Source organism: Hippoglossus stenolepis, chromosome 1 (genome assembly GCF_022539355.2).
Source record: "Hippoglossus stenolepis isolate QCI-W04-F060 chromosome 1, HSTE1.2, whole genome shotgun sequence".
NCBI classification, from domain to species: Eukaryota; Metazoa; Chordata; class Actinopteri; order Pleuronectiformes; family Pleuronectidae; genus Hippoglossus; species Hippoglossus stenolepis.
Window position 1 is genome coordinate 3329868 of NC_061483.1, and position 19155 is coordinate 3349022.

The following is a 19155-nucleotide window of genomic DNA, read 5'->3' on the forward strand; positions in this document are numbered from 1 at the left end:
GAGACCTCCGAGTCCATGTGACGTCTGTGTACAGGCTCTGGTTCACTCGGACCAAACACATCAAGGGACTTTTGTTTTTCTGCCGCAAAGACCTTCCTGTTTTATAAGCATGATAAATGGATTTCTGTCACTGTTGCTCTCTCCAACTCAACCACCAGCGTCCTCCAAGACCTTTTTTTACTTTTTCATTCAAGAAAACACACCAAGGTCTGGTTCTACTTGGCGGACGAGCAAAGGTCAACAGCGTCTCTTTGTTCTGGGCAGATTCAAGAGATGCACCGAGACATTCACCTCCACCCATGATTTTCATTTCCCCCCCCAGTGATTTGTTTGGCCCTGCGATGATGGCCTTGCGGTTCGGAGTGGCATCCCCACTCTTTTCATCAGGCAGAAAGGGAATGAAGTGCGAGTTTCCTATAGACGTTCCACTGCCGCTGTTAGAAACCCTCTCCTCTTCATCCCCTTCGTCCTTCCTCCTTTACGACTGTGGCTCTCGTCTTTTCTCTCCCCGGTTATTGAATAGATAAATGCATCTTTTTTTTTCCCTTGAGCAGACAAAAGTTGGAGGGAGGAGGATGGAATTGGAGGAAAGAAAAGCGAGGCTGCGACTAGTGAGGGAGGAGAACTGGTTAAGGAGGTGTAAGAGAGGGTGGGGGGGTCGGGGGCGACCAGCCGACCAGCACGTTCTACAGTGGCTGGCTTACCTGCTCCTGTCAGCGGTTGCATGGTGACCTTTGACCCTGAGGCTGGCGGGGCTTCAGTGGCAGCGTCGGCTTTAATTAGAGAGCAACACGACTCGACGCTCTGCAGAGCCTCTGATCCTGGTCGGGGCAGAAGGGGGCGCCAGATGCATATAATGACAAAGCCACGCACACAGGGGTCGAACATATAGCTCACATAGAGGGGTTTGGTTGCCTGCTTGTCAATTCTGGTTTGAATTCTGCTCACTGACTTCTTGTCCTGGTCAACTGTCAAATACACAAGATGTTTTAGGTATTTAAAGAGGTTATGTTTTAACCCCTTGTCCCTTTTATTTGTCGGGTCAGTCCGTCAGCAGGATTAACGCAAAAACTACTGAACAGATTTGCACGAAACTTGGTGGCAGGAGGGGACATGTCCCCAGATAGAGGACATTCAATTCTGGCATGAATCTGAGAATATATTGTCCCTTTCTTTGACGTTTTTTTTTTTTGACATTTTCACCAATTTCCCAGGGAATAATTCATGGATTCTTGATGAAAGAATCTGTCATATTTAGATGACTGATATCAATGTGTGCAATTTGGTGCAGATCTAAATAAGAATCTGGATCGAGCAGAGAGGGCAAGATGACCTCAAACTGGGAATTTGAGAATATATTTTTTATTGTGCTAGCAGATTGGAGAGATTTCAGGTATTTTTCTGTGGGAGTGGCTGAAGTGTGAGGATTTGGCGTCGATGCGTCCGGGGGAACTGTTACCTAGCTTAATGCTCTGAGAGCTATAACGTTACCGCTGTTGTCTTCGGTCTTTGCTGAATCTTCACTCTCAACCTAATCATGATGGATGGAAGGAATTCCCGCAGCAGGAGAGCAGACGGTGTTTTCGTTGCAGTGTTCGACTGAAGGCGTTTCAGACCGTGTCCAGTCTTCCTCTGGAGACGAGGGTCAGGTTTGGTTTGGCTTCTTTCCCAAAGTCACAACTTGTGATATATACAAGGTTGCTTACATTGAATTATGAGGCAATGCAGTACATTTGTCTTTTTGTCTTTAGCGTTCAAATATTTGAATCTGCGAACCCTGGAAAAAGCCATTTATTCTACCCTGTGTGATTCTTTTATACTTCAAATGGGAGCTTCAATGTTTATCTGCTTCATCCTTGGATTCGTGACATGAAGATAGTTTGGGTGTCTTGGTCCTGTGTGTCTAAGCTGTGGAGAGAACTGTTGGCAGGACCCGTCTCTATCTGACCCACTAAACTTCCTGTCTGCTTTCCTCTGCGGTTCAACTTCTGCAGGTTTCCTCCAGCGGCTGCAGTCGGCCTTCACTGTGTGCTACATTTCCAAGAGGATTAATTAGATTAAACAGTGTTTGCTCGCTCCTTAAAGTGTTTGTGTGTTTTCTCCTGCAGGACTCTTGTTAATAAGAAGAATAATCAGTCGCATTAAGGAATAATAGAAGGATTGGTGGGTGGCTTGGAGTCTGTGGGATCAGGTTCCTCTTTGTGGCTGCAACGAGAATCCATAGTGTAGGTTTACAATGTGTGCGCGCATGTTAAATGTGCCCCCCCCCCTGGTCCGTCCATTAGATCTGACCCCCTGTCAACACCGCTGTGTTTGGCTGCTATTGCTCGACCGCAGCACGTTCGTTGTTTTAGGTCTTTGATGGTTAAAATCCAAAAAAACGAATGGATTCTGTCAGTGTAATTAACTAAATTCGGCATGTGTCCTTGTTAGCCTCGACAAATCCCTTTTGTTTTCCAGTTTCGTCATTTCTCTAAAATCCTCGTAAAGCTACGTAATGAGTTTTCGCATTGTGCAAGCCTTTTGTCTGTGATTCCAAACCTCCAGCCTCTGTTAGCCTGCTGCACGGTGACGACCAGAGGAGGTGGAATTGCCAACCATTAAACCCCAGCAAGGATCAGCTTCCTCCTGCCAGCATCACCTGGGAAAGAGAAACTGGCATAGCAGCAGGTTTTAAAGGTGGAAGAGTCGCACATTGAAAGAGTGCAGCGTTTGTAGGCACTCGTTTGAAATTCTGCGTTTCATCCGAGTGTGCTGGTTGAACAATATACTCAGAACGGGAGGGGGACAAGAAACCGGGAAACACTGGTGCAATCCTTTTAATTAAACCGGGAAAGGATTGTTGTCAAACAAATGGACTGAGATGTGAGAGAGGGAGAGTGAGCGAGGGATGAAGAGAACGCCAGTGTTGGGAATACAGCAGGGGATTAAAGACAGTGAGCGAGTGTTACAGACCCCTGGCCAGCTTGCTGCTGTAATGAACATTAGGGCTGCGGCATAAATTTAATGACCTGTGAAACAAACAGTGTGGCTGAGACCAGTGCCTCTGAATGCTAAGTGGCTCTATTATTAATACCAGCTCAGAGATGCCACTGTGTAAACACACTGTAAGTCTCTTTTCCCCTATGAGGCCCGTTAAACACACGGCGGCCGCGGTGATGGCGGCGCACCGGCTCATCGCAGCTTTCTGAAACGGGGTCACGTCTTTCTTTGTACCTTCAGAATTAATGGCACGTCGCCCGTTAACAGCCGACCAGCGCTAACTAGCGGGTTATGAATAGCATCACAGCTAATGGCGGTGGAGGTTAGTCACCTTGATAATAGTGACGGGGCAGGTGAGCGAGCGGTAATGAATGGGTTGGCGAGTGCGAATGAAAGGCAGAGTTCACTCTGCGCTGTTCGGTGACACGTCGTCAATCTGTGCACAATGTGAGCCGCGACCTGAACAGAGACTCAACCGGCGGGTGATTGAAAAAGATTGTTTTGAACTGGAATTTGATTTCAATTTATTTTCACAATTTAAAGTCGAACAAAAGACTTAAACATAACATGGAAATTAGCGAGCAGGGAGAGAGAATTCGCTCAGGAAAGGTTGATTCATTCCTTCAACCCAAATAATATGAAATTATTCACAATGTCAAAGATTCATGTATAACTTAAACAAAAAAATATGAAACAGAGCTTCAGTATTTGAAAACCTACTGTGAAGGACACAAATGTTTTGTGAATCGATTAAAAAGTGGATCTGTGGATTTGTTTAAAAGCTTTTTTCCTTCTGTCTGAATTGCTCATTTGAAAAATATAAATAATAATTCAGTTGAACTTTCGGAGATGATGATCTCGCTTGTAAACTGTGCGGTTTAGAATCTGTCTCACGGGACATGATGCAAATTACATTTTAATGTTTGCTTTGAATCAGCAGAGGAAGACGGACGAGGATGAACACAGCAGTTTCCTTTCAGTGGATTAAATCTCTCTCCTTGCTGCTTAGAAAACGACCTGGTGCAGTTATTGTGTTTCGTTCAGACGGGGTAACTTCAGGTGGGTTCAGTTATCTTATCAAACTTTCTGAAAATGTCAACTTAGCGAAGCGAGACTCAAACTGCAGCTGTCACATGTGACATTTATTGCAGTTGTGCAGTCTGCAGGTATTGGGGGGGGGGGCAGGAGCCCTCAGTCTGATTACATGCGATGCAGGCTTAATCAAACGATCCAGGACAGCAGGGTGCACAGGGGAGACCAGCAGAGCCCAGAGCTAGCCAGATGTCTGCGACATCGAGGAGGGATGCATGACATGAGGAGTCTGCTCGAGGCTATAAAATGCAATCACAATTCCCTGGAAGGGAGAGCAAGGCGGCTCAGGAACCAGGCGGTGAGTAGAGTGAGGGTACGGTCCCCCGCTCTCCCCCTGAACCGGACCACAGGCTGCCTGCACAGAGGAGATGCTGAACCTCCAGGCGGCTCTTCCAGGCAGCAGTGACTTTCTGTCATTATCAATTCTGTGGTCATGGTTACTAAGAGAGCATGTGTACGTCTCTGACATCCGAATCTGCCCATCTGTTTGTTTTTTCCCTTGCCGTGTTTGTGCTGGTGTGTCTGTGTGTGTGTCTGTGTGTGTGTACACTGGCAGATCCAGGGCCCAGCAGGACTCCATCTTGTTTTCTGTCCCACGCTGTGTCGAACGCTATGAGGGGATAAATATTTGAAAAGCAGAGGAAAGCCCCCGTGTCCCCAGCTGCTGTGGCCTGAGGTGTGCCGGCCCTGCATTAGCTGCACCTTTTACCCCTGACTTACTTTCTGCCTAAACATAGACTCGGCTCAAAGCGTTCCTCACTGTCCCGCCCCTTAGCTTCCGTAGAGCTCGGTGTGAGAGGTCGCCAACCTAAGTGCAGGCGCTGCTGAATTCAGCAAATGTGAAAAGCTCAGATGAATAAGTAAAACCATCAATGACAACGAGTCTGGACACGACATTAGAGATGGTGAGTGCTCAGAGGGTTGGTTGCTTGTTTTTTGATCAAGAGAAAAGTGGTGAAGGCTCGGCTGAGTTTTCGTGCGAGTTTTAGAAAGGAGGGAAACATTAATGATTTAAGACGGAGGGAAATGGAACAAGATGAAGCGGAGGCTCGATCCGACTGTTCAAGGTGTTACTTTTTGTTCCCGTCGTCTGAAAGCAGCCAACACCTCTGGCTTGGTACAGAGACTATCACAGAGAGGAGAAGGCCCTGCAGTCGGGACATTTCTGTTCACACAGGTTCGGTTACTTTGGATCTGGGATCTGTTTGAAGCCCAAAGATGTTTGAGTTAAGGGAACTAGTGCTCAGTAGTAGTTTATTTAGGTTTGATTGAGTTTTGTTTACGATCCCTGTCCGGTGTTTGGTTTGTCGTCAGCACGATTGTGAAAAAAACTGCTGAACGGATTTGCACACAATTTGGTGGAAGGATGGGAAACGGGCGGAGAATGAACACAGTACATTTAGCCGTGGATCGGGACAATGGGGCGTATCCAGGAGTTTTATCACTTTCTTTAACATTGCAGGACGGTGTTATTTATAACAATTTCAATCAAACATTGCAGATTTGGTGCAGAGACTAAGGGACTGTGCGAAGGTCGAAGCTGAGACCCCTACAAGTTTGTTCTGAGATGCTTTTGAATGTAAAAGCTGAATATTTTAAACATGACATGAAACTTCAAACATATCTAATTCCACAGAGTTAATGACAGAAAGATGTCTTTCTGAATCTATATGCGTTTTACTGGATGTTAAGTCCGAAAATGGACTTAACATCCACGAAGGCTGAAGGTTTTCTTTTTTCCTCCTCGTCCTCGTCACACACAAACACACTTACACGCTTCTCTCCCATTTCGTCTCCCACGACGCCACATCTCTCACGAGGCCGATGTGGATTGTCTGTAGCGAGCCATCAATCACCGCGGTAACGACAGCTCCATAAACAGAAGGGCAGCCTACCTACTGCTCTCTGCTTGGCCGTGATAGCATTCACATCATCCTGCAGCACTTCCCTTCCTTCCTGCTGACCTCTGCACAGTTTCAGTGGCAAGGACGGGACTCTGCTTATCGCCACTCGCTGGATTTAGCCCCGCGACGGTCGAGGTAGCGACACCCAGGTGTCAGCGGGGATGTAGCGTCGTAAATAAAACGGTGGGCAAACTGTGACCTCTGATCAGTGTCAAGCAAACAAACAACAGTAGAGACAACAACTCTGTTATAATTAGAAGAACGTATGTTAGGGAAGATGTCCAATTCATTCATAAATCAAATCATACATTTCCATTATTGACTCATCTTCTAATCTTCATTCAGTCAATTTCCAGATAGATTAAAATAGTGAAATTGCCATTCCCGATTCCCTAGTGCTTAATATGATGATGGCTTTAAATATTCAGTTTTCTTAAAGATTTATATAACAGGGAAAAGTTGAAGATGAGTTATCAAATATCAATACGATCAGTAGCACTCGGGTTTAACTCCCATTAAAAACAGTGCTTCTGAATATTTCAGTATTTTGCCCCCTAAAAAAAGAAACTGCATTTCATATTAACTCTGTATTTTTTATCTTTTAAAGTTGCATGTGCACGACTGCTGAGCTCCTTTGGGAGCGACTGCCCTGTGCAGCCCGGTGTGTTTTGTTTTCTCCAGGTTCCGGCTCTTTATATACAAAGCCACGACACTAACAATGCCAGTTTGTGTGCTTCCCTGTGCCTATTGTTGCCACAGCGTCTTTGGGTCCTCGCTAACATCCACTCGTTGTAAGGTCGAGACAATAACCATGAACCGAGTGCCACAGCTCTGCACTGGCTTGACCCCCGTGGCCCTTCCTGTTGCCTTTAACACCCCCTCCTCGTCCTCCCTTGACCCCTGACCTCTGCAGTAAAGACTGGCCGGGCTGTCATGTCAGGACAAGGCAGGGTGTGCTCCCGGCCTTTTGACAGCGCGATGAGAACCTGCTGCTTTCTTTCTAATAATCCTCAGGAGGAGAGTAATTCCACTCTGCAGGACAATCACCTCTATGACCAAAGCCTTCATGTCGTTAAACAGCTTGTAGTGCGCTTTAATAATGATTTTTAGTTTTCTTTTCATCTGACTGTGGTGAAGAAAGAAACCAAAGCCATATTTTCAAATAGTAATCGCATACAAACCTCTAAAAATAATTTATTGACGCATGAAACTCAAATTACCAGCTCAGAGTTCAGCCTCATTACTGACCATTGCTCAACAACTGTTTTTACATGTACGCTGGTGAATTATCATCAGTACGTCTTCAACATGCCCCACCTGACCCTCAGTTATGTTAAATACAGTCATGTTCAATTTGAAAATATCTTCTTTCTAGAGCCACAGGCTGCAACGGACAAAGGAATCAAAGAGTGGGAGTCAAATAGCAAACAGCTGAGAACGCTGAGTTAAAAAGTCACACTTGTGATGCGTGTGCACTTTGCACTGAGGGCTCCCTGTGACGACGTAACGAAGAACTAAAATATGATTTTAAAAACATAACAGAATGCTTAAAGGTTTAGGAATCAGCAGCCTATCTGAACATGTATTAACACACTTTTCTTTAATCTTTAGTTCTGGATGCACAATTGCAAGAAAAAGAATTTGAACCCCATAAAACACGATCGTAACGGACAATTATAATCTTTTGTGTCTTTATTGAATTCATCCATTAAACGTTGGCCCTGCTGATGGATAAGAAAAATGAAACGCTGGATTCAAAGACTCGTTCAGGATCACGTCTACTGGTTCAAGGTCTTGGCTCCACTCCAGAAGGTAGATTGTCTTTGCTTGAAGTTGTTTTCTTGTAGATTTACTAAAATGTTAAGAGCAGTAGTTCTGCTACGTCACCGAACATCTGCAGAGCTTCAGCTGTGACATTATCCTTTAAGATACCTCCGATGATGGGAAGCGAGGCAGCCTCGTATCATGACGCCCCCTCCACCAGAGCGTTGGTCTTTGTGCTGTAGAGGAGAAGCAGTGGGAGGCTGCAGCTTTGAAAAGGCCCAGAAGATGCACCTGTGCAGCCGAGTGCGTTCTTTCCATTTCCAGATCACCTTGTTCCCTTTAGAATGGGCTGCAGGCCCGGTCCTTGGAGCGGAGCTGGAAAATGAAACCTTGCCTGTCAGTTATTGTCACTGAGAAAAGCTCACTATTTCCCAGAGATATTATTCCCCCCCACCCCCATGCCTCCCTATACGCTCCTTTCTTCCCCCTGTGTACATTGTTCTCCAGGATCAAGTTCATGGGGGGTTGGGGCTGGAGGAGGGTAATGGGACCCTTGTCCCTGTGTGTCAGGGCAGGTTGAATGGGTCTCGAACCCCCTGCCCCCAGCCCCCTGCCCCCAGCCCCTATACAGGCTCTGTGAATAGCTCCCAGATCCCCCTCTGTTTATTAGTCTGCTCTCCAGTTTCTCTGGACCTGCTTCCTGACAGATCCATATTTCAAAGTGTTTTCTGTTCCGTGTTCACATGTGGACGTATCCGTGTTCCGGTAACAGCTCGCTGCTCCTCCTCAACCGCACCTGCCACATTGGTACAACTTCTACACACACACTACACACACACACACACACACACACACACACACACACACACACACATTTATGAGTTCACAGGTTAAAATAGAGCTCACGTGATGCTGGATTTCTGATATTAACCTTTTATTTCTTTTCAGTATAACATATATAACATAAAATATATTCCCTCAAAATTTGTAAACGAAGAGAAATGGCAAAGATATTGTGTAGAAGGTAGTTTATACTTTAAAAATAAAAAAGCAGAAAACTAAGCATGTGATTAAAAAAGGTTATTTCTAATAACGACATCTGAAACAAACTTTTGAATGAAGCTGAAATAAACAGTTGATTGAATCATTAACTAATTATTTAGCTTTAAAAATCTGATTTATTTATTTTTGTTTGCTGCTTTTTGAATGAGAGGATTTTCTGCATTTCTACGTTTTTTTTCCATGAAAGCAAATTGAATATTTTTGGGTTTGATTTTAACGAGATGAGGTCACCGGAGGCTCCAGGGAACTATTCAGGATGTTTTTCACTTTCTTCTCACATTTTTCAGTTGAAATGTTAATCAATCAATCAGGGAACATAACCAGCTAATGAATTTGCAAAGGAAATAATTAATTGCTGCCAATGCAGTCGATTTTTGCAAAGGAAAAAAATGAATTCCATAAACATTTTGTCATTTGGTTTCGTGTTTATTACCATAAAAACCCACTTAGACTTCAGATGCTGTGAGCGTTTAACCACCAGCTGAGACTTTCAATTTCCCCATGTTATACTGGTCCGTGCAGGACCGGGACTAATGCTCCTAAAACAGAAATGTTGGCGGACTGGTTCCAGGAAATCACAGATATCTGGGCTCTGGATATCCAGTCAGATATAAGGTGCTTATATAAAAGGATGAATGAGCAAGTATTTGGTGCTAATGTTGTTCCGGTTAACCTTGTTATTTCTCTCATAATCTTTTTTTTTTTTTTGCTGTGGTTGCACGCAAATAGTGGGTTTTTTTTCAAATCGCAGTGTGTTGACAGTCGTCTGCTCGTGACACACACACACACACACACACACACACACACACACACACACACAGACACACACGATCACAGGTTTTACTGTGGTCCTGGATCGCTTTCATGCCTATGAGCTAATCCAGCATATCTCCTGTGAGTGTGTGAAGAATACACTCGATCCTCTCCTCGCTCATTTGGTTTCCTGCTACAATATTGGGCACTTGCCCTTTTCTCTTTCGCTCATCGTTTCTCTGTCTGCTCACACACACACACACACACACACACACACACACACACTCTCTCTGACCTGTATGTAGTGAAGTGCTGGGAGCTGCTGGGTCGCGAGAGCAGCTGTGTTTGCTGTGAAGCATCTGCTGGCTGATGCAGCGGTTGTTTTACATTAGCAGCCTGCAGGTCAAACTGCAGCTGGCTGCATCTTAGTGTGAGGACAAACCCTAGGGATGGAGTGTGTGTGTCTCTGTGTCTGTGAGTGTAGGTTTGTGTGTGTGTGTGCGCACCAACCCGTCCCCATGGTTGTAGCCTTTCCTAAGCGGGCTAAGTCTGGTGGCTAACCCTTAGCGCCTCGGCATTTGGCAGCATGACTGCAGCGAGATTAATCCATTCCACACTCCATCAGTCACTAGGCACAGGTTATTAGTGCGGGAGCAGAGCACACACACACACACACACACACACACACACACACACACACACACACACTAACATTCTCGGCCCCTTCACCCTTGTGACTTCGCCTTCTACCTTCGTCCCCAAAGTTTGCAAAGGTGGCCTTGGCGTTGAGAGGCCATTTGTCAAAACCCAGCCAGACTCTCCACTTGGCTCCTTTTAATAAGGCTACCTGGGCTCTGGGATTCCACAACACACACACACACACACACACACACACACACACACACACACACACACACACACAGGTTATGTACTCTGCTTTGGCACATACTCATACAGCTTTGAGTGTCAGGTGGTACGTCCCGCGGGGCTTATAAAAGTCCCATTAACATGGCCTTCCTCATTGGTTCTGACAGGTTGATCAATTAGACCCCTCCCCCCGCTGATCCCAGGGCCGCTCTGACTCAGAGGTCAGACACGATGGATCGCTGGACCTGCACCCTCACTCCCACCCCCCCCCCCCTCTCTCTGCTTTTATCTGCAGGCTGGTTACAGTGCAGTTTCTCTGATATCCCAGGGTGCAGCCCTTGACCGGCTTTCAGGTGGTGGGTCCCACTTCACACACGCTTCGATCTTATCTCCGCTCTCACTACGACACATCACATACATGGTGCTCTGTCTCACCCTGCAGAGGGCTGTGTGTTTGTGCGTCCCTGTGTGTGTGTGTGTGTGTGTGTGTGTGTGTCGGTGTGTGTTTGCTCTTTTGCAGAACAAATGTGTGCATGGGAAACGGAGGCTTTCCTCTGATGTGAAGGTTTCCCAGTTCTCACTTTATTAAAGGGTTAAGCAGGTCTCCTCTGTAACGTTCCCATACAACAATCCAACATTCACACCCACTTCACACCACGGTGGGGCAGCTGTATGGAGGTTTTTGTTACACAACAACTGGTGCTTCTCATGTGAACCGAGGGCAACACTGTGAATGACTTCCCGGAGAACGATGCTACTTCTCCCTCTCCTCTTGGAGTGTGGCCATTCAGGAGGACTGTGAACACAGACGGCGACATCTTAAAAACCTGTTATGTGAGCAATACGCTTTCAGAATCGTTTTTCGTCCATATCTATTGGAATGTGGCCGTCTGTCTCGTTGTTCTACCCACTTGCGACACTGAGGGAGCTGACACCGGTCTTTATCATCGAGGGGCCGTCGGTCTTTTCAGGTTTTTGTGGGTCTGTTGAGCTTGAGAGGGGAAATCGTCACTTCGAGTTCTCAGGCTCAGGAAATAAATAAAGTCAGTGTGTCTACAGGTGTAGTGATACAAATACACAGAGATTGTATAGATACACAGTGAGGTCCGTACTGTAACGCTGTATGTTGAAAGAAACATAACCGTGTGTGTGTGTGTGTGTGTGTGTGTGTGTGTGTGTGTGTGTGTGTGTGTGTGTGTGTGTGTGTGTGTGTGTGTGTGTGTGTGTGTGTGTGTGTGTGTGTGTGTGTGTGTGTGTGTGTGTGTGTGTGTGTGTGTGTGTGGTTCAGGGACAGGATAAAAGAAAGAGTTTTTTTTTTATTATAACGAAACAAAGAGAAAGTCTTCACAGGGCCAACGACTGAATAAACAGCAGGTTTGTCAAAGAAGAAAGGAAGTTATTGGAAATGTGTGACTCCGTTTATTGGGTCATTCCTGTATTATTCATCAGAAAATACCCGATTGACTCGATGACACAGTCAAGCAGTCGTTGAATGCTAAAGAAACGTGTTTAACAAATTGCTGCTTTCTGAGCCGACTATCCACCGACAGGATCCTCGGGTGAGAAGCGTTGGCAGACATCGCCGTAATCTGACAGACTTCAAATTTACAATATCAAACATTTTTGATATTCACAACTGGAAAATCCGGTCACATGACAGGACTGTGATGGAATATTGAGCTTAAACCGGCGATGGCCAATAAGAGCGAGATGACCAGGAAGCTTTAGAATTAATATGGAACAGCTTCATGTTTCTTAAGTCATTCTTTAGTTCATCTTTTAGTAGAATAGTCTGGTGTTGCCCGGCTTGTTATGATTAAAATATTAAATCTGTTAAGGCTGTCATGATGTCTGTGGTGTCCCACGTTTTTAAAATCCCAGGAGTACAGAGGTTCACAAACTTTTCAAACCCCAATCACCAAATATATTGAGAATTGTCTTTAAATTGTATTTGGTTTCTGGAAATCATCTTGACCCTTCTCTGTCGGGGGCACTGCACCAAGTCTAAGGTGTTATTGATAAAATTGGATAAAACCTGAGAAGATACCAAAATATTTGGGGGGGGGGTCGGTGTCACAGAAACGTCAGAGGAGCTTTGCTGATCCAGTGAAGTGTGAAGATGGTCACGATGATCCATTAAGAGAGGGAGGAGTCTGATTAAAAGGCGTAATGAGAGGAGTGAAGCGTTAAGTGTGTGTGTGTGTGTGTGGGGGGTATTCAGGGGATATCATAGCCTGTCTTGGGACCCAGAGAGCGCGGCCCGGGGGAGCAGAGGGGTTAAGAACAGTGTCACGTCCAGAGAGACGCAGCGCTGCCGTACTAATGATGTCCAGCGGCCTAATTGAATATTGACGTTCTGCACACGGGGGCTGAGTGGCCTCTGTCTGTTTCACCTCCGCTGGCTTCCTGGGCTGCTGGTTTTTAACCCGCTTCAACCATTTCATTACCAGGGGCAGGGGGATCCTTCAATCCTTAAATGCCCCTGTTACCATGGTTACCTGCTCTTCATCCCTTTTGATGCAGCGTTTCACTTTGTCGTCCGAGGCTAATGTTGACTGTCAAAGACTATTTCTCCTCCTCAGTAAGTTTGCTGTTTTTGCTGCAAACACTTATTTCCTGGAGTCGGCAGCTGTAACGCATACCTGTGACATCTGGGGGCGTGAAGTCTCCGTCTTACAGTTCCACGTCCTCCCTCGCTCCGTTCTGCACAACTCCCCCTCTCTCTCTCTCTCTCGTTCTTTTCTCTGGTGTCACCTCCTTTTCTTTTTCTATTTCTGTGTCGGTGTTTTACTTCCCACTGTGCCTGCCTCCAGACGCTTCCCCTTTGTTGCCACGGCGACGTGCTCCAGATGGCGAGTGTCAAGCCAAGACTGGGCTCTGAATGTAGTCTGATCGCAACGCCACACACACACACACACACACACACACACACACACACACACACACAATGGTCCAGATATATACACTCTGAGAACAGACTGAGACACTAGCACCGCACATTCTGTTCAACACTCACATCCTACTCAGAAGCTGGTGGACCTGCCCGACACGCACACAGACCTACACACACACACACCACACACACACACAGACCTACACACACACACACACACACACACAGACCTACACACACACAGACCTACACACACACTCTCAGCAGTACAGTATAATAAAACCTGTGTTGCAGCCACACAGGAAACAATCTCTCCTTTATGTGACCGGGATGTCATTAATCTTGGCGGAGGTTAACAAATGCACTTGCGTGGAAGGTATATTTCATAGGCAGACAGCCGACAATGGGGCCATTGTGGCGTCGAGCCGCAGCGCCCCGCTCTGCATTCAGTCAGGACCTTTTGCTTGGCTCTGGATCCTCGGCTCATGTCAGGGGTTATGTTTCATCTCCCAGACGAATGTGTTTGTGCAGGAGAAAACATGTGAAACACGGAGCGAAATCAACGCTGCGGCTGTTTATTTATTTTCGCTGCATGAAACCTCCATTTGTTTTTCCGAACGGAGGGAAAATAAACGCGTTCAGCCATTTTTCAAAGTTTGGCCTTGTTGCTATTACTCAAAAAGCAGAGCCAGACAAATGCCCGGGCCCCGGCTCCTCCACAGCTCCGGCAGCAGCGGTTGTGCTTTCGCCATCCGAGAAGTGGCGAGTCGTCCCAGTAATCCATTAGACTTCCATTAGCTCCGATTTGTGTGATTAGTTCTAATTAATCAGTTCAGTCTGTGGCCTTCACTCCCCTGTGCGCTCCTCACATTTCATTTTTAACCTCATTTCTCAGCTCTCCACCGAGCGAGAGAACGAGGCAACGACTGAGCGAGCAAATCAAAGAGCGCAGGCATCAGGTCTGCCGCCGCCGCCGCCGCCGCCGCCGCCTTCTTGTCCGAGAGCACTCGATACTGCTCAACCACCAGATCCAAATGGGTTGAGCCGGCACTCGGACGCCATCATAAAGCTTTCACCTGGCCCGGCTGAAGTACTACTCTGTTTCTCATGTCTTGTTTGATGCCGTATGAGCCTGGTTGTGGTTTTAAAATGATCCGTGAGGGATTGTGATCTCGTGTTTTACACATCTTCAGTCTGCCCCGGCTCCGGTTAGCCCCCATTCGGCACCTCCCGTGGAGCAGCGAGTATTGATTAGCGTGGGGCGCGTCCATCCCTCACTGTAACAAAGCGTATTGATGTTTGTGGAGCCCTGATTTCCCCTCGGCCAGATCCCAGACGCAGCACCGGCTCTAAGTGCCTGGAAGCTGCTCTGAACTTTGCCGCCCGCCCCCCCAAAGTAACCTGGAACCGGCAGCAGGATCGTCTTTTCATCAAAACCTCAAAGTGAAATTAAAAGATCTTTTTGCGGGGGTGCAGGAGTCAGTCGGTTTATAAACTGAGGTATTATGTGATGATAATCTATCTTCCTTTCCTCTGTTGTCAGCCTTCTTCTGCCATTACTACTATTGTGATAAATGAAGGCTCAATTTATCAACTGGCCTCTGCTCGATTTCTTTTTTTTTTCTCCCCTCGGTTTCCCCAACCCCCCCCCGCTTCGACATACAACCTCTGCACGCTTCGCTTTATTTCTTCATCTGTTTTCAACCCCTTGCATCCACCCATCCGTCCACCCGTCCATCCATCCCTCATTCCCACTCAGCCGCATCGAGTCTTTCTTTGTGTGTGTGGGAGGGAGGCTGAGATGCTGCCTGTCACCCCGAGCTGCAGACTCCCATCCAGCTGCTGGAGGTGGCCAGGCTGCTGTCCATCAATCTGTAACTGGGAAGCAGAGGGGATCGGGGGGGGGGGTTTGACACGTGATGTTTAGACATGTTCCTTTTCTAGTAGAAGCTGCACATCCGGTCGTAACGTTTTCGGTTTCTGATTGTGAAACTACGAGTTCTCAGTCTGAGCTGCAGTTGATGCATTTTACCTGCACACGTGTGTGTAACCTGCCTGTGAACAGTCAACACATAGATTCAGTGTTTCGTGTGTCCTGTTTTAGGGATCGTCATTATTTCATATTGTTTGGCTCAAGCTTTGAATTTAATTAGTAGATTTAAATGTATAAAGGCATTCATATTTCCACTGGAGTATAGCAACAATATTTCTCATCAGTTTTTTTTCTAGAATTAATTAGAATTAATTGAAATTAATTGTAGAAATATTGTAATTTTATGGTATTTCCTGATTATTTTGCTCTGTGAAGATCAGTCGGGCTCAAACTGTAAATAGATAACTAACCGTTCTATAAGGTGGAAAATAGTGGATATCAAAGTTTTGTTGACATCGGGTTGTCGTACCATTTAAGAAGCCAAACACTCAGAGTTTTAAATCTGTATTAACTGATTTAAAACTCACAGACATGTTGTGAGTTTGACTTTTAGCCCAGACTCTCCAAACTGTTCCCAACAATGAGAAATCCAAACTTAAATCGTTCAAGTCTTTTACTGTGAAAGAGTTAAAGGTGCATGAACCTGCCTGCAGCGCTTTGTGTTACACACAGCGTTTAATTTACTGTGGTATTGTTTGTATATTAAAGTCTGTTAGCTCCTGAACATGCATCACTGTCAGTCATGTGCACACTTTGGTTCTGTTTGTGGTTATTTGGATCAAAACACAGATTATGGCTGAAGCTATGAATATATAATATACGTCTGTGAATATGTGGAGTGAATTTATTTAGGAGCATTAAAACAAAACCTTGCTGCCACTGCAGGTTTTAGAAAAGATGTCTGGCTGAAGAAAAGCTGTATAAATGTGATAATAACCGCTGCTTCCTGATAACGATTTTATATTTTTGCCATAATCACGGTTGGTCTCCTGAGCGTCGTTAATGTGATCCCCTCCCCCCCCCCTCTCCGTCTCCGCAGGACTCCGTGGTTTAACGGCTGGGGGTTCAACCTGCCTCGGGGTCAGTCTCTGCTGGATAAATGGAACCTCGTCCCTGAAGGCATCGACATCCTGATGACCCACGGACCTCCGCTCGGTGAGTCCAATTAACCAATCACAGTCCCCCTCATTACCATATCCAACAAGGACGGGCCTCATTATTCAGAATCTGTATGGAATCGCTGGGGGGGGGGCGTCGCAGCAGGACTGTGTGTGTGTGTGTGTGTGTGTGTTTGTGTGTGCGCCTTACACCCTCAACATGGCCCCCTGATTCAATATTTGTTTGACTTTATGGAAAAGAAAACACATTTTCTCAGTCTTCCTTCACCACCGCTTCAGTTTTCCTTCTAGCTGTTGTGTTTTTTGTGTTCCATTTTGTTTTTGTTTTTTTTTTCTTCCCGCTCTCCATCTGGCTTTATTGAGTGATTTCCTTCCCTCTCGCCTACGGAGCGGTGCCGCCGCTGCTGCTGCGGCGGCGGCGGCGGCCGCTGTGGCTGTTTGATTGCATGGAAACTCGATTTTGCAGCAGAGTGACAGACGCTGCAAACGATCGGAGAGAGACCATGGGAAAGGAGAGAAAGGGGGGGGGGAAGCTGTTGAGGATGTAGACACCAAATGGAAGAAAAAAAAAATCTGTGCTGCACAACTGTGGAAGAAATGAAGAGCGGGTTTCATTCACTGATTCACAGGGTTCCGTATCAAGAAGTTGAAACGAGGAATTTGTTTTAGTTTGTAAATTTAGATATTTGCTTTCAATAGAGGTTTGTTTTCTTTTCTCACACGAACAATGAGAGCAGAATCCGAGCAGGGCTGAATAAACAGAATGTGAATCTGAGTCATTAAAACATAAACAATATCAGTAGTTTAGAAAGTAAAGCCTGTTCTTCAGAGAGTCACAGTTCAGTAAATCCATTCCTCACGTCAGGACTGTGGAGGGATCTGACTATTAACTGAAAACTGTGTGTGTGTGTGTGTGTGTGTGTGTGTGTGTGTGTGTGTGTGTGTGTGTGTGTGTGTGTGTGTGTGTGTGTGTGTGTGTGTGTGTGTGTGTGTGTGTGTGTGTGTGTGTGTGTGTGTGCAGGCTTCAGAGACTGGGTTCCTAAGGAGCTGCAGCGAGTCGGCTGCGTGGAGCTGCTCAACACGGTCCAGAAGAGGGTGCGACCAAACTTCACGCCTTCGGAGGCATCCATGAAGGTACGGGGGGGGGGGATGGTCCCAGGGTTTAGAGGTGTATTAGAAGCAGGAGGATTGGATCCCACTCCTCACCTAAGATTTAGAAAAATAGTTTTTACATAGAAACAAGAGCCTCATCCAAAAAAAAAGGGGATTTCAAAGGTAACACAACATTGTGTGTTGGAGCTCAACCTCTCGTCATGTGCACAGATGTAAACTGTGAGGTAAATCCTGCAGGGCGAAGGAATGAAGGTTTCCTGGATGATTTAGTGTCGGCACCAGATGCATCACAGACACTGAGCAGATGAGATGGGAGCAGTCGAGCTGCACTCTGAGCCTACAAAGTAAAGTTTGGCCACATTCCTTCAGATTACATGTGGAGTATCTAAACCTTGGCTGGTCGCACCAAACCAGCGTTGTGTCTCCTCCGTCTCTAAGCGTGTTTTGTACCTTCCACAAGTCGCCATCTATTTGTCCTCCAAACTAAACCTCGAGTCCAAAAGAGAAACTTTATATTACAACACTAACATTTTGGGTGAACTTAGATCCTCTTCTTCTGACCTCACTCTATGAGCCTTTTCATATTAAGAGCTCAAACCTCCGCCAAGGCTCGACTTAAATACTGTCCAGCAAAATTACACACACTCAAAGAAATCAGTTCCCTAAATATATCAGTTTTTCTCCATTAATTATTCTGTGAGAAACTGGTGAAAAATCCAAAAAGCCCTATTTCATCTTGATAATAAAACAACGATCGCCTCTTGACATCTTCGTCAACGTCTTCTTCGCGTGTTGCAACGTTTTTTCATGCAGAGATATTTGTTTAACGTCGTTAGAAAATAGAAGGAAGGTTAATGTTTGAACACTTGATTGGAAAGTTAGTGGTGTAAAATTACACAACTGAGTTATAACAGTTATCAGTAGAGATGCTTGTGTTTAAGATGTTGACGGTAAGTTTCTTAGTGTGTCTCACTCCTGTGTCCTCCGTCCTCCGTCCTCAGGCTACGGGATCATGACAGACGGCTTCACGACGTTCGTCAACGCGTCGACCTGCACTGTCAGTTTCCAGCCCACCAACCCCCCCATCGTGTTCGACCTGCCCAACCCCTCCACCTCCTGAGACCAGAGGGGGCGGGGGAGGGTCTGGGGCAGGTTAAACTACTTTTTTTTTTTTTCTATAAATATGTTGAGTTTAAAAAAAAAAAACAAAAAACTTCTAAGTGTTTCTTTGCAAACTTTTGTTCGTCTCGACGCTGTTGTTGAGGCGGAGAAGATTTGGAGATGTGTGGGGGAGGGAGGGGAAGGGGGGGGGGGTTCAAAGGAGAATATCGGTGTTTTTTATTTTTTTTAAAAGTTTGTGCCAACGATTCTGGTTTCCCTCAGATTTTGTTTTTGTTTTTCTGCACGCAGTCCGTCTGGGTTTGTAGTTTTTTTTTTTCTCAGTGTTTAACGATTTCCACCAACGAGAGAGCGTGAAGCGGCGTCTGCTTCCTGCCAATCACACGACCGCCACAGGAAGACGTGGAAACCTCGTCCAGAAGAAAGAATCCTTCAAACATCACGTTGCCTCAGAGCAGAAAACTTTTATTTCTTGATCGTCTTAGTGACTCTTTGTTTATTTCTCAAGACAACAAATGATGGACAGAAAGAAAAAAAACTGTTTCCTGGTCCCAG

At 45.9% G+C, this 19155-nt stretch overlaps 1 protein-coding gene across 1 annotated transcript in view; it reads left to right on the plus strand.

Moving 5' to 3' along the window:
- LOC118113259 (metallophosphoesterase MPPED2) overlaps positions 1–18624 on the plus strand; it is a 55026-nt gene extending 36402 nt beyond the window's left edge. Inside the window, 4 exon segments of the mRNA XM_035162806.2 lie at positions 16290–16405; positions 17390–17470; positions 17473–17502; positions 18483–18624. Of these exon segments, the coding sequence (XP_035018697.2) occupies positions 16290–16405; positions 17390–17470; positions 17473–17502; positions 18483–18601 (346 nt within the window). The 3' untranslated portion in view covers positions 18602–18624.
- The last annotated feature ends 531 nt before the right edge of the window (positions 18625–19155 follow it).